The sequence below is a fragment of the Rhincodon typus genome, chromosome 31, assembly GCF_021869965.1.
Source record: "Rhincodon typus isolate 14 chromosome 31, sRhiTyp1.1, whole genome shotgun sequence".
In the NCBI taxonomy this organism is placed as follows: domain Eukaryota; kingdom Metazoa; phylum Chordata; class Chondrichthyes; order Orectolobiformes; family Rhincodontidae; genus Rhincodon; species Rhincodon typus.
The window spans coordinates 32,353,807-32,369,196 of NC_063362.1; the positions used below are offsets into that span (position 1 = coordinate 32,353,807).

Below are 15,390 nucleotides of genomic sequence, written 5' to 3' on the forward strand. Positions count from 1 at the left end.
TAAGAGATAGTGAGATGAAGATGATGAACACGTAAAGAAAACTAAGGGCATTTTCTTGAGAGGTAAAAGGTGGCAGCACTTGATCAGATTCATTTGCAATATAAATAAAGTTTTGCAGATTAGAAAGAAACAAAAATGTAGCTGCACTACCAGAAGGGATGGCATTGGATAATTTGATGGAATTTAGTAAACAAAATCAGGAATGTTTTGCAAAATTAATGTGAAGGGATGGATGATGAATGAATTGATTGAAATAAAAAGAGGACAAGAGGAAAATAGGATAAAGGACTTTGGCACCCTCTTGTAAAGAATTTAGCAAAATTTAAAATATATGAACTATGCTATTGTTGAGATGAAACATGTGGTGTATGAAACTTTGAGTTTTGTAATTTAGCTTTATATATATTCAAATTCCTATAACAATATCATTAGATGGCATAGTGGTGTGACTCATTAGACCAATACAGGTCTCAATCAGTTTCCTGCATCATTATGACTTCTTAATTGCAGACATGCCTTTATGGGGAGGTGTCAAATGGAAACAAAGTGCTAAGATACAAAGAAGGCCTTTGGGACAGTAGCTCTATTACTATCCCAAACACCTCTCAGCAGCTGGTGACACAGCAGCATTGGCAGAGACCTAGGGCTGGGTCACCCATGGCCAAGGTCAGTGTTCAGAGCAGTAAGAGCATGAGGGTAAGGGAAAAATACAACAAATGTCTTTAAAAACAATTTATTGCAACAGTTCCAAATCAGGCAATGTCCATGAAAGAACTGCTTTTGCTTTTCTTGCGTTTGGTTTTGGCTGAGGGCACACGGAGTTCCAATGATTCCAAGCGAAATGGCCTTGGTGTGGGCATTTCTGGAGGCTGGGTTGGAGAAACTGTGCTCAAGTTGGAGGCAGCATGGGAAGAAGATCCATTGTTAAGAGATACATTATGCACAGATGTGGAGTTGTGCACTGTTACAGGAGAGAACAAAAAACACAAAATAGGGTCATTTGCACAATGCCACAACATTCTTCATGAGCAATATTCACAGACCAATTTAACCAAATGCAACTTCAAAAGTTGATCATTAAAGGGATTTCTATTTTATGATGTTTTGCGAATCAGATCTGAGTACAATATTTTGAGTTAAACTGAGGAATAATTTAAATCTGATTTATTCATGCCAATGATGAATATTGATCAGTATGGGCTAGGCCTAATACAGAAACTGTTTTTATTTAATTGGCTGGTTCAAAATTGTATTTTTCTTCTTAAAAATTGCCCAAAAAGGTGTCTGTTCCCTGTCCCACAGGAACTGATATTTCTTTGATTATCTAAAACCCTGCATAAACAAACTGGATTTTCAAACCAAGTGATCTAAGTGATACAGATTTAATTATTGATCATTGTTTCTTTTCTGCTTCAAACTCCTCACATACAAACAGTATCTGTGAATAGCTGCAACCGTGGCAGATATTCTGAATATATGTTGAGAAAAGTTTACACATTAAATGTCTTAAGATAGGAATGCAAAGACAGGAAGACTAGTGTAAGATTTCCAGATTTCAGGGCCATTTCCCCAGAGATCTTAAGACCCCCATTTTCCAGTATTGCTGAATCTTTCTGCTAGACCCATGCACGCCCCCAAAACACAACTGGACTGCATATTCCATTGCTTGTTTAACTGACAGACCCCAGGCCTCCTTCCTGGGTTCCGGGATGATCCCAGAAGTTGTATGTTAATACAGATGGTCATATTGCTAAACCAATTCTATTGCTATAATGCAGGTTATGAAGTACTGCAATGCATTTTAGTAGCTTGATTGGATAGTTGTTTGTACAGCATGCCATGCGAAAGCAATGAGTTATGGTTTACTACTGGATTAAGAGATCAAACCAGTTCAAAGACTTCCTTAATAGCATCTTGGACCAATATCTACCATAACAATAAAAGGTATCCTCAACAAGATACTTTTTAAGCTGGCAAATGCTTCTGAGTTCTGATATTTCCACTTGGAAGGAATAATATTTGAAATAGTTCCCAATGGTAACTTTAGTATTATTGCTTTCATTATGGATTGTGAAAATACTTACAGAGACTTCGTGCAGGGTCGGTATTCAGGATCTGACTAGCACGCTTTGACCTGAAGTAGTTGTTGGCAATATTTTCACTGTCACTGCGGTTCAGCATTTGCCTGTAACGGTCTTCCTCCTATAAATCAGTAATGATATTTGAAAACACATTTCATTCTTATCACAGCAAAAATAGTGCATTTTCTGTGGAATAATTCATTTAAAAACTGTCATTCAAGATTCAGTGAACTGTTTGGAACATGACAGATAATGTTTTTGATTTAGAGCCAGCACTGAAAAAGTTGTCTGGGATGTTTAAAAAAGTATAATTTGTTGGTTTGCCATTCAGTCTTTTAGATAAGTTTAACTTATGTTCAGAACTGTCAGCCCTATACAGAGTACCTAATTTGTGTAAACTTATCTTGTACCACAGAGCCCTTTTACAGTAAACTGTAGCTCCAGACCCTAGGTTCCCCCAATTCGAAGTAATGCAACATCAACAAAATAGAACACTGATTACTATTTAACAGGACAAATATGAGTTTTAAAAATATTTATGTCAATTGCTTTTCAATACTGAATAAGACAATTTGAATATTATTTTCTGCATTAAATTGTTTAGTAAGAAATTGGACCTGCTTTTGCTCAAAATGAGCATTCACAGATGGAACAGTTGATACCATATATACCAGACTAGAAATCTTAATATGTTCAAGTGTTACTCCTCAGCTGGTATTTCACATTCAGCACCAGTAATGCAACATTCCTCAAGGGTGATTTCTCACCATACTTTATCTCGAGGAAGTTATTTCAATTTATGGACGCCCATTCACACTGTTTCAGAGTCACATTTAAACAGTCTGTATATTTATTCTGCTGATGAGTACCTCAAAATCATCAATGCACCAGAAATTATCTTCTTCAAATTTTGTTCATCGTGATCAGTGCAGCTATGCTGGGCATGTCTCCATCTTAAAAAGATTAAGTTTCAGGATTCTTTTATTGCCACCTGATCTTTACTAGTCATTTTTGTAAATCATTCACTCATGGGGTGCAACCATGAGGTGAAAGGTGTTCAAACTGTGACAATGAAGGAATGGGGTATACTTCTAAGTTAAGATAGAGATGGTGATGTTCCTATGTAGATTAGTTGAAAGTAATTTATGCAATTAACACGAATGATCTATGCCTGATGATACTGCTTTTTAGGATAAAATAGCAAATTCCTATGTTGAAGAAATTTGATTCACATAAGTAATGAACATCACCATTAATCTGTAGAATGCCTACAGCGTGGAAACAGGCCATCCGGCCCAATGAGTCCACATCGACCCTCCAAAAAGCATTCCACCCAGACCCATCCCTGTAACTCTGCATTTCCCATGGCTAATTCACCTAACCTGCACATCTCTGAACACTATGGGTGATTTAGCATGGCCAATCCACCTAACTTGCATATCTTTGGACTGTGGAAGGAAACCGGAGCACCCAGCAGAAACCCACCTAGACACGGGGAGAATGTGCAAACTCCCCACAGACAGTCGCCCGAGGGTGGAATTGAACCCGGGTCCCTGGTCCTGTGAGGCAGCAGTGCTAACCACTGAGCCATCATGTAGCCTAAACCACCATGCCGTGATTTTGTTAGAAATTTAATTTTCCATCCACAATGCAGGCATCACCATACTAGATTTGAGCAATTTTCTAATCATTACAGAAAGAAGGAACCAGATTTATAAAACATTTTTATCACGTCAGGGCACCCCAGAACACATTACAGCCAATTAAGTATTTCTAAAGTCAAGTAATCATCTTAATTATGGGAAATGTGGCAGCCAAACAGCACACAGAAGCTTGAAATCCACTAACTTAGAGATGGGTGTGATATTCTACCTATATAATGCTGACAATACATTTGGCAATAGGATGTCAATTGAATGAACTTCTGAATAGCCAGCAGCTTCTGAAACAATGAAGCAAGCACTGCTCAGTCCTTACACTCTGCAACATTTTATTCATCATTTTTTAAATCTATTTTTATCTGTAATTTCTTAAAGAAGAATTTTCCAGACAGAATCACATGACACCAGGTTAGGGTCCAACAGGTTTATTTGAAGATACAAGTTTTTGGAGTCTCACTCCTTCAGGTGTCAGTGAGAGAGATAGCATTGGACACAGAATTTATAAGCAAAATATCAAAGGGTCATAGAACTGATGCGGTGTTGAACAAACCTAAGATGGCTGTTAAATCTTTAATCAGTTAGAAAGGATTAATATGCAAATTCCTGAATTTCTTTCAAGTCATTGGCCCCGAGATAACTAAAGGTTTTATCAGTTCCCTCAGTATACCAGAGGTGACATCCCAGGTCAGACAACGCATTTTAGGTGTGAGGCCTAGACATCTAGACAGAATGTCCCATTTCTAAGAACATCTTCTTATTAAATAACCATTGCACAAAAATACATTTTATTTATTATTTATAAAAATGTGGACATCACTGGCAAGGCCACCTTTTATGGCCTAACCCTTAATAACTTTGAGAAAGTTGTGATGAGCCACCTTCTTGAACCACTGTAGTGGATGTTGTGATACATTCCCCCATTGCTGTTCAGGAGGGATTCCAAAGATTTTGAGCCAGCGACGATGAAGGAAAAATGATATATTTCCACGTCAGAATGGTGTATAATTTGTGGGGAAACCTGGAAGTGGTGGTGTTCTCATGTACCTGTTGCCCTCATTCTTATAAGTAATAGAGCTCACTAGTTAGGGAAATGCTGTTAAAGGCACCTTGGCAAGCATCTTGTAGATGGAAAACACTGCTGTCACTGTCTACTGATGATGAAGGGATGAATGGTTCATCTGCTGGATGGGGCGCTGATCAAGTAGGTTGCCTTTGTCTTGGATAATGCTGACCTTCCGGAATACTGTTGGAGCTCCGCTCATCCAGGCAAGCGGAGATTTTGCAGTCACATTCCTAACGTGTGATTTGTTGGCAGAAAGGAGCTGAGTTCCTTTTCACAGAATATGCACCTTCAGACTTCCTTTTGTAGCCAAAATATATACACAGCTGGTCCAGTTAAGTTTCTGGCCAATGGTGACTTTCAGATTGTTGATAAGAGGGTAATTCAGTAATAGTAATATTCTTTTACGTTAAGAGAGGAGGTTATAGTTAAAGCCTCTGTATTCCAAAACTTACTTGCCACATATCAGCCCAAGGTGAATACAATGCAGTCTGCTCCTCAAATTAGATTGCATGATCAAAACTTAATATCTCTGCTTCAGTATTATAAATGTTCAAGTAAAGCTAATGTCAGTTGAGTTTAACAATGTATTTCTGGCAGTCTGTATAATGATTTTGTAGGTGAGACTTACCATTGAGCAATCAGCAATTTCAGTTGTAGTGACTCTCATCCCCTGCTTAGATGGCGCTAGACTAGAGCCAGCTGAAAAGAAAATAAAATAATTGAAATTAACTTTTACAACATAAAGAACTGCACTTTATTCCTATCCAAAATTGTCTCATTTCTGGTTGATCTAGTAAACATAACAATTTTTTTTATGCATCTTATTTATATTACAGGAAGACCATTCCAAGGTAGACCTTGTTCTCTGAATATGTTACAATGTGTAGCATGGAGGGAATCAGAGGTTGGAGGACTGATAATTATTCTTATCATGGCCTTTAGCACTAGAGATTACACAGTTTGCCCATTGTGGTCTCTCTTCCACGACAAAAGATAGAGACTACCACCACACTGCTAACTTGTATCACCAAGAATAAAATTAGCTGTTAATACACTTCACCACAATTGTAATTAGCTCAATGCAAAAGGGTACAGAAAATAATCAGTTATGTAATCCTTGATTTTTGCAATATTTCAGACTTGTAACACTCTAGTTTTTAAAACCGGGCAGCTCAATGGAACTCTACACGCTGTTCCCAATATGAAAGCTGGCACTTGAAAAACCTAAACCCTCTTTCCATGTATCCTTATGACATTTTTTTCAAGTGGACTCTAGTTATTTTGGATTCCTTTTCCAAAGACAGGAAACATGCTGATAATTAGTTTACTATTTGTCATAGCTAAATGTGTTAATAATGGGCAGTGCCTTCACTGACTGCTACTTTCATTTTCCCTTGAAAGCTAGCCTGTATTCCAAGTTTAGTTCCAAGAAAACCTGTTAAGATGTTCACAGTGTTATAGTCCAAAATATAACTTTTTAAACAGAACTGAGTGTCCACATTTTTTGCGATAGCTTTACTTCAATTAGCCACACACAATAAAATGCATCACTGATTATTAGCTGCTAAATTTATGCAACTGATTCATACACTTAACTCTTCATTAATATATCAATCATATAATCCCTCATTCCATCAGGTTTCAGGCTTTCCTTCATCCATTTTAGATGATAACAGATTCCCCTATCTCTTATTAGTCGAATCGATCTATAATAATTGTGATGTAGACTGTTGATTTATAGGCATAATTTTTAATGATGTTTTGGGGGATTGGGTGTTGCTTTTGAGTTAGCAACTGGTAGGTTTTCCATGTGTCCGAAGTTATTAACATGTAAGTGCTTATGTAACCATGGTGATTTCTGAAGCCAGGCTATTGAGTGTTTGTGCACTAATGGACTTTTGCTTATTTTAGAGTCTTTGTGACTCAGTATGGTAAATAATGGGGCCTCAAAGGTTTGTTACAGAATTCTGGAATTTGTGGATTTTTTTTGAAGTTTAAGGGGAACCCCCATAACTGAGAGACTTTTAGTTCACTTTTTACCTTCAGTGGGTTAGCCCTGAGAAGACCTTGGAAAATGATGGCTGTATAAATAGTGTTCCTGAGAATGGAATGACAGATTTAGTGAATAAAATTGTTTTGGAGTAAAAAGTGAACGTTAGTTCCAGACCAGAAGTGTCAGGACGTAGACCCAGGAATAGTTATTTAAGCTGAGCATGTTGAAGTTCAAGTATTGTGATAGGTCCTGGAAGAATACATCCGCAGTTCCAGTTTAAAAATGAAAGACATGGGTGACTTCAACCTCCCAAGATACAGGAGTCATGGAGTGTGTTTTGGATACTGTAGCAGGTGTAGGGTTTTACAAACTGTATCAGGGGTATTTTGGGAAACTATACAAAACCTGCTTTATTTCTTTTCAATTTATAAAGGAGTGTTTTAAGATTAAGGGGATTACACTTTTACTGTGTGTTTAAAATCTTTGAATTTGGAATATAAGTAGATAGTTTGGATTACGTTTCATGTACATTCGTTTTGTTGTTAAAGCAACATCTGCAGTATTGCATGCTTATGGTTCAGCAAGCAAACACTTTGTAAAAAATTAAAAATAAAATATGATTCATCAAGCCAAGTTCCTCATTAGGGTCTGCATTTTCCAGTAATAAAATCTGCTGGGATCATAACAGAGTAAGAAAAAATACAAATAAAAACAGATTATATTCCAATATTTTTCTCTAGGTACCATAAATTTCCAAGCATCCATTTGTCCAGTACATCCAACAGTTTCTTAGAACTTGCTGCTTTCTTTGTAAAACAGTCGGATAATTGACTGCTGCTATCCATCCATTTCAATTTGGTGATCTCTCCATTCGCCAACATCTGTTTTAAAACTGCAGTATTGTCCCTCAGACTTTTTTCATTCACACATTTTATTGAGTGTACGTTATCCCATGGTGAAACAGTATTGATGTAGCACTAACTGAATGTTGATGTTGAATCTCTTTTTAGAATTCCTTCCAATATTCTCACTCAATATTTTTTGCAATGTTTCATTTGCATGGAAAATATCTTCCACCTTTATTTTTCACAGTGGTACTCAATTTTAAGACCTCAAAACTGGCATCTGGCCTTGTTTGGGTGCATCTTTTTATAAAGCCCTACCTTAGGCTGATAGCAATGGGGTGACATATTTCAAATAAAATTGCTGATGCAAAGTGATGCTTGACTCATTCTGCCTGATTTCTAAACCAATGTACTTGGCATCTTGGCATACAATGTATGGCATCTTTTTTTTAACTAATCTCGTAGTTTGTTCATGACTATTAAGACGTCCCAATCACATGGGCTTCTGCTCCTCATATTCCTGGTTTGTATTATATTTCTTGTCCTTGTAATTTTGCTTTCTATCTCTTTTTGGACTGCTACTGTTTAACCTCCCACTCCTGTTACATGGAAAACCTGGCTTCTAAATTTGAATTCCGTTTTGATCCCATTTATGACAATGTTTTCAAATTCACTGCTCTCTCCCCACTAAAGATCATCTACAATCATCATAAAGATGGTGAAAACTGCAGCTTATGGTGTCTGTAAAACATGGCAGTGCATGCTTTTAACTGAAGACAATTCAATTTTAATACCAAAGCACAGAGATGTCATTTAGGCCAATACACATATTTAAGTTCCAAAGTGTCCCCACTTCATTTGGCGCTGCTTTTCAAACGTGAAGAAACATTTCTCTTTTAAACTGATATCTCTGCAGAAATGCAAATTTAATATCAACTGATCTACCTTCACAAACATTTGTTACTACCAAAGCCAGAAAAAATTTAAAATACTTTTCCTGCTGTCAGCGAATCCACCCTTATATCTTGATTCTCCAGTTTATTTTCAAAGCTCATGCTATCATGTCGCTTTTGCCTTATAAATCCCACCTTGAGCTACCTTTTTGATGCATATCCACCCATGTGATAGGGCTGGTTAATCCCTATCCAGGAACACTGTGTGTACATTCTCAATTTTCTCCAGCTTTATAGTTCTTGTTGTATGGCATCTTTTTTTTAACTAATCTCGTAGTTTGTTCATGACTATTAAGACTTCCCAATCACATGGGCTTCTGCTCCTCATATTCCTGGTTTGTATTATATTTCTTGTCCTTGTAATTTTGCTTTCTATCTCTTTTTGGACTGCTACTGTTTAACCTCCCACTCCTGTTACATGGAAAACAGAACAGTACAGCACAGAAACCGGCCCTTTGGCCCACCATGTCTGTGTTGACCATGAAGCCATTCTAAACTAATCCCATTTGTCTGCACATGGTCTGTATTCCTCTATTCCCTGCCTGTTTGTATGTTTATCTAAACGCCTCCTAAACATTGCTATTGCATCTGCTTCTACCACCTTCCCTGCAGCATGTTTCAAGCTTCTCTGTGTAAAAAGCTTTCCTTTCACATCTTCTTTAAACATTTCCTCTTTATTAGAAGGATTTATTTCAATAGTTTGTGATCTCTTTCTAGGGACACATTTATTTCTAGATCCACTGTTTGACTTTTCACTGCATTTTTGTCTCTTTCATTTTTGTAATCCATGTTTCCAATCTATGGGCTTAATCCTCATCCAGCTTTTATATTTTCCAGTGGCCTTCCCTGTTCTACTTATCATAATCACATTTCTTCATTTACTTTCTCCTTCTGATAAATATTTGACTTTGGTATCCACTTTTGACAGTTGCCTATGTGTCTAATGATGTCGTATTTACCATCAGAACTGATTTATCCATCCTCAGACAAACTGACAATTGCAGCAGTTTGATCCTCATTACCATGCAACACTGAGTATGAAAAGTACCTGACTCCTATTTTCTGTAACTCCTTCAGAACTCGCAAATGTATAATTCATACCAAGCAATCTTGAAGACTGTACCCAAAAAACCTGGTTCCATGCTGTGCAATTATTATATTGCCAATAATATTCCCTCAGCCTCTCCATTCTTTATAATAAATCATGGCTCCCAGATTGAAATTGGTTTTGGATGACCTTATACCTTAAGGTCCACTGAATTTTTTCTGAGACTTTGGTTTTCACAAAAGCCTTTCTGAATGCCTGCAATGCATTCAAATGCTTTGAAAAACCAGAATTAATCAAAGTCCTTTTCCAAGCTGATCGCTTATTACTGATGAAATTTAGGATTCATCCCAAAACCTTACAGATAATCACTATATCCTTTCACCATCTGCAATGGATTCTTAGCATGATTAGATAGTGTAGATGACAATTTACAGTTTCGCTGATCTTTCAAAATTGACTGACTAATTTTGTCAATTACTGTACGGTTCCTTTCACATAACCATTGCTGAAGTGGCTTTCTGCTTCCATATTCGTAACAGTTATGTCCATACATGTGCACATATCTCTGAATTCATCATTAGCAAATTCCCTTCCCAATCATCAGTGAGAAATTTTGCCTGTAGTCCAAGTTAGCTCCCTATCCACCTTTCCTTTGCCTTATCCCCAATTATTTTCATATCTGCACTATGTATTATTGTTGGCTGATCGTCCCATATCTTTAAATCCATTAACTCACTGAAATTTCTTGGTCAGTTTGTGACAGTGTACATTCATATTTCTCAAATTTATCTCTACGAGCTTATCGTACTTCCTATCCCTTACTCATTCATCCTCTACTAAAAGTTTTAATTTTTTAGATAACGGATAAGCACATTGCCTATGTAATTTTAACACAACTGCGATTTTGTCTTCTATATTTCCATCCCCTTATGTCAATAATATTTCTTTAATTTCTTTAGTGGAGAGGTTATGTTCCATTAAAAGAATACAATAGTGCCTCGATGTTGTAAATTGCAAATACACAGATTTTCTAAATACAACAGCTTTGTTACTTTCCATCTGTAATTTCTTCATTGATATTATACTTAATAACAAGTATTTCACAGGCAGTACATCTCTGCTAATAAAATGATCGATTCTGGCTATTTTAAAAGGAATAAACAACCACTAATTTCAGAGATTTCAGTCTGTTGTCTTTCCCAAATGTGAAACTGGTAGAAGTGTCAAATTTTGTTCATTTTGTCCCTTTTTTTTACCCAGAGAGTCTAGGTAACGCTTTAGCCAGTCTATTCCATGCACAGTAAACACGTAGCCACTGTCCAATACTTCACAATCTGCCAAATCTATAAATGTAAAATGCCTGAAACACCCTGCAGTGAATATATTCATCATTGGATGGAAACATCTTGTGACCAATATAATGCCTTCTCTTTGACTTCTATTTCCACCTTCTTCCTTGGAGTCCTGTGGCATGGTGGCTCAGTGATTAGCACTGCTGCCTCACAGCGCCAGGGACCGGGGTCTGATCCCAAGTTTGGGCGACTGTGTGGAGTTTGCACATTTTCCCCATGTGTGTGTGGGTTTTCTCCAGGTGCCCCAGTTTCCTCCCACAGTCCAAACATGTGCAGATTAGGTGGATTGGCCATGCTAAATTGCCCTGTAGTGTCCAGGGATGTGCAGACTAGGTTGATCAGCCATGGGAAATACCGGGTTACGAGGGCAGGGTAGGAGGCTGGATCTCATTGGAAGGTCAGCACAGACCTGATGGGCCAAATGGTCTCTTTCTGCACTGTTGAGATTCTATAAGTGTATTTCAAACCTGAAACAATATGCTGTTTTCAACTGAGAGCACAGACACATTCAAAATCTGCTCAACTCAACTATTTCTAACTATTCAGGGCCCTAAATCTATTCCTCACATGGTACTTGGTTCAGGTGTCTGATTTTCACAGATGACATTTCATATTTGTAACAATATTTTTAAAAGTATAATTTTAATTAAATAACTGAACCAACACATAACTGAAATTCGATGGATCAGAGCAAAATGCAAAGTTGAATAAATTTCTATTTACTTGGTTAGGGGGAAGATTGGGCCCAGCAGCATGCATAGAGCCTTTTGATCTGGGGAGGAACTGATAAGAAGGCCACCTGCAAATGTTGGTCCACTGACAAGTGCCTCCTCTTGTTTTTCACATATACCAGTATTGAAAACACTAACTCGCAAAGGTATGTTGCCAGAAATGGCGAGAATACAGCAAAAACATGGAGACAGATTGTTGAATATTCATGTACTGCAATCAGGCAAAACACATACAAAGACACCCTCAAACTTCAACTTTGTTGTGTGATCTATCCGTAGCTCTGTGCATTCCTCTTTCTCTTTTAACATCAGCTTTTGTGGTGCATCAGAAGACAATGAACTAATTGGATCACTTATCCAGTTATAGCCTTCCACATTTATTGAGGGGAAATAGAATTCAAACTTCTCTTACAGTGTTTTGGATGTTTGAATATGAGGCTGTGCACCTTGACAGCTGCATCTGGCTGTTGATGTTGGTGGAAACATTTCAATTGAACCCCCTGCCCCTGTCTCTTGCCAAAGGCCCAGTTTTGATTTGAGACCTTGAAGTTTATCTCTGATGGTCAGGATTGCCTAGTTCTTCCCCTGCATTTTAGTATTCAGCTCATTCAAATGGGTGACAATGTCTGACAGATATGCCAGTTTAGTCCACCAGCATTCATCAGTAAGGCAGCTGATGCACTGTTGAGAACTCTGTCAGTTCTCTTCAGAGCTCATGAACATGGAAGAGAAATGTCCCCGCAATAACCATTGCACTTTGATTTGTAACAGTAAACTTTGTTGCTTGTCCCCCATCTCTGTGTACAAGATAGTGAACAAATGTGATTTCAATGGCTGTGATTTTATGCACAAAGAACTAAGATCAGTATAGCAAAGAACATGCCCTTTGGCCCACCAAGACTATGTCAATACATGATGCCTTTCTAAACTAAAAACCTTTTGCCTCTATGCAGACCATTTCTCTCTGTTAAGATGTCTCTTGTGATTGTATCCGCCTCCTTTGGCAGCATATTCCAGGCACTAACCGCACACTGTGTAAAAAAAACTTGTCTTTCACATCTCCTTTAAAGTTACCCTCTTTTACCTTAAATTTATGTCACCTAGTAACTGACATTTCTTTCCCTGGGAAAAAGACTCCAACTATCCAGCCTCTCATAATTTTGTTAATTTCCAACAGGTTGCCCCTCATCCTTCGACATTTGACGGAAAGCAAACCAAGTTTGCCCAATCTCTCCTCATAGCTTATATCTTCCAAACCAGGCAACATATTGGTAAACTGTTTCTGTAACCTCTGCAAAGCCTCCATATCCTGCTAATAGTATGTCAACCAGAACTGTATACAAATATTCCAAATGTATCTGATGTAAAGTTCTATACAGCTGCAAAGTGACCTGCAAATTTTTACACTCTATGCCCCGACCGATGAAGGCAAGCAAGCGATATGTCTTCCTGACCATCTTATCCATTTGTGTTGCCAATTTTAGGGAACTGTGGACCTGTATGACTGGATCCCTCTGCCGTTTACTGGTTAAATGTATACTATCATTCATAATTTTCATTGTTTGCTTTCATATTACAGCTACATCTGGTGACATTGTTTCGCTACAAGAATTTCTCAGTGGAGGATGCAATGGTTGATCTGAATGTCAGGTTTTGCTCCGTCAAATATTTTGACTTGCCCCAGGATGGAGGCTCCTCTAACAGTCAAATGCTCTAACACATGGCACGGGTTGTCTTTTCTACAAGTATTTATCTGTTACCTGTAATATTCTTTCTTGAAATATTTCTTTACCAGTTGCATGACTTGATCATGTCCTTACCAAAACATTTCCTGAATAGAGTTCCTATTAACATACTGAATAGTGGCCAGCTGCTAGTAACGTGCACTTATATCAGTAGGCTCTTTAATCTATAAAGCAAATTTTTCAGGAGTAGCTAACTTCTCTTGCAGCATCTCCTCTATACCAATGGACATTGTCAATTTGCCATTTAACTGTATTATCAGACAGTAGAATGTTGTAGATCTCTTTTGCAGCATCAGCTCGTAACATAACACTAATGTTTTTTTTACTTGCAAGCATGACTAAGGTTTTGGCAATGATATGGGGCTTCTTTGATTTTGCTAAAAGCTCAGCCACCAGATAACTAGTCTGCACACATTCCATCAGACATTTATTTTGTTCTTTCAAGTATTTGAAGTGCTGAATGTTTTTGTTTGCAAAGGATGAATATCTTGTCTGCAAATAGTGTTTTGACTTTTTTGTACAACTGGAGCGTTTTCCAACTAATCTCCGCAGTCAAGACATTCAGGTAAGGGGCAAGTGGCATTTCCTATCCATGAATATCCGAAGGGCAGACAGCTCTCATCATATTGTCTCTGAGGAATCACCTCTTGTAACAACAAACTTATCCATTTCATCTTAGATCGGGGAAATAAAATAGATTTCACAAAGAAATGTAGATATAGACAACTTAGCTATATATGTTAGCTTGTTTTGTCTCATTTTACTATCTATAAAAAATGCACAAACACTGTTGCTTGGTTTCTATGTTCACTGTTAAAAACTATCATGTCATCTCAATTTTACCCTTTAGCCACCTGCATTTAGAATGTTTCTGTTTTAAAATTGAAGGACTGAAACCTTGCTTTTAATTTGGTGATTAATTTACACAAGTTGTATGCATTGTAATTTTGGTTAGATCGAAGCAATGTTTCTTTTACATTGATTTCTATTACCTTTGTACAAAATTTCATGACATACTTGGACAGTCCTCACGGAACACCAGAGTGCCGCAGCACAGGAGTTGAAAACCACTCTACTGTGTACAAAACCAACAATCCATACAATAACAATGCATTCTTGAAATGCCCATGAACAGAAACGCTTGCAGAAATCTGCTTTGAAAAAACTGCTGCTCTCAGACATTTTTAAAGTCAATTTGACAATGCCATTCACAACGCAGAATTTATTACCCTTCTCAAGGTAGAATCTTGTTGCCTTCATGCTTCTGCCCAGATTTAGTCTAGGTGGGAATGCTTGTGGACAGCCCTCTGCCTTCTTTACCAGTTGAGACCTTAAATGGCCTATTAATGCCCACTTAATGGCCTCATCCTGACGCCACATATTCACCCAGTGGTGAGCACTGGGCTTGCCATGCATAAAGTCCAAAGACCTGTCACATTTGCATGCAGGCTTCCAGGGGTTGGGGCTGGTTTCTTGTTCAATGGCACAGTGCTAGCGACCTAGAATTGGGAAAGTGGCCTGCTGCTGACCTCCTCCTGCCTCCTCTACAATAGTCATACTGCCACCACTTACTTGGGGCCTGGATCCCTCAGTGATCCAGAGCCTCAGATGGGAGCATCATCAGCAGCAGCCATTGCCTCCCAGGTGGTGTTGCCAAGCAATACACAGCCATCAAACTCTGAATGAGCAGCGGCTTCAGGTGGGGGTCAGGATTTCTGCCATTAAGATTAGTTGCTTCTGGAGAAGTCCCATCACTGCCTAGTCATGTGCCTGATTGTCACTTATACCTGAAGGCCTTCACCAAAACAGGTGGATGAGGGTAAAGCGGTTGATGTGGTGTATATGGATTTCAGTAAAGCGGTTGATAAGGTTCCCCATGGTAGGCTATTGCAGAAAATACGGAGGCATGGGATTGAGG

At 38.1% G+C, this 15,390-nt stretch overlaps 1 protein-coding gene across 1 annotated transcript in view; it reads right to left on the reverse strand.

Moving 5' to 3' along the window:
* Window positions 1–474: 474 nt before the first annotated feature.
* The window catches only part of kif17 (kinesin family member 17), an 83,131-nt gene continuing 68,215 nt past the window's right edge, over window positions 475–15,390 (reverse strand). The window contains exons 12-14 of the mRNA XM_048614925.1: window positions 5,434–5,504; window positions 2,085–2,202; window positions 475–961 (exon numbers count right to left, since the gene is read on the reverse strand). Coding sequence (XP_048470882.1) covers window positions 753–961; window positions 2,085–2,202; window positions 5,434–5,504 — 398 coding nt within the window. The 3' untranslated portion in view covers window positions 475–752. The remainder of the gene's footprint in view (window positions 962–2,084; window positions 2,203–5,433; window positions 5,505–15,390) is intronic.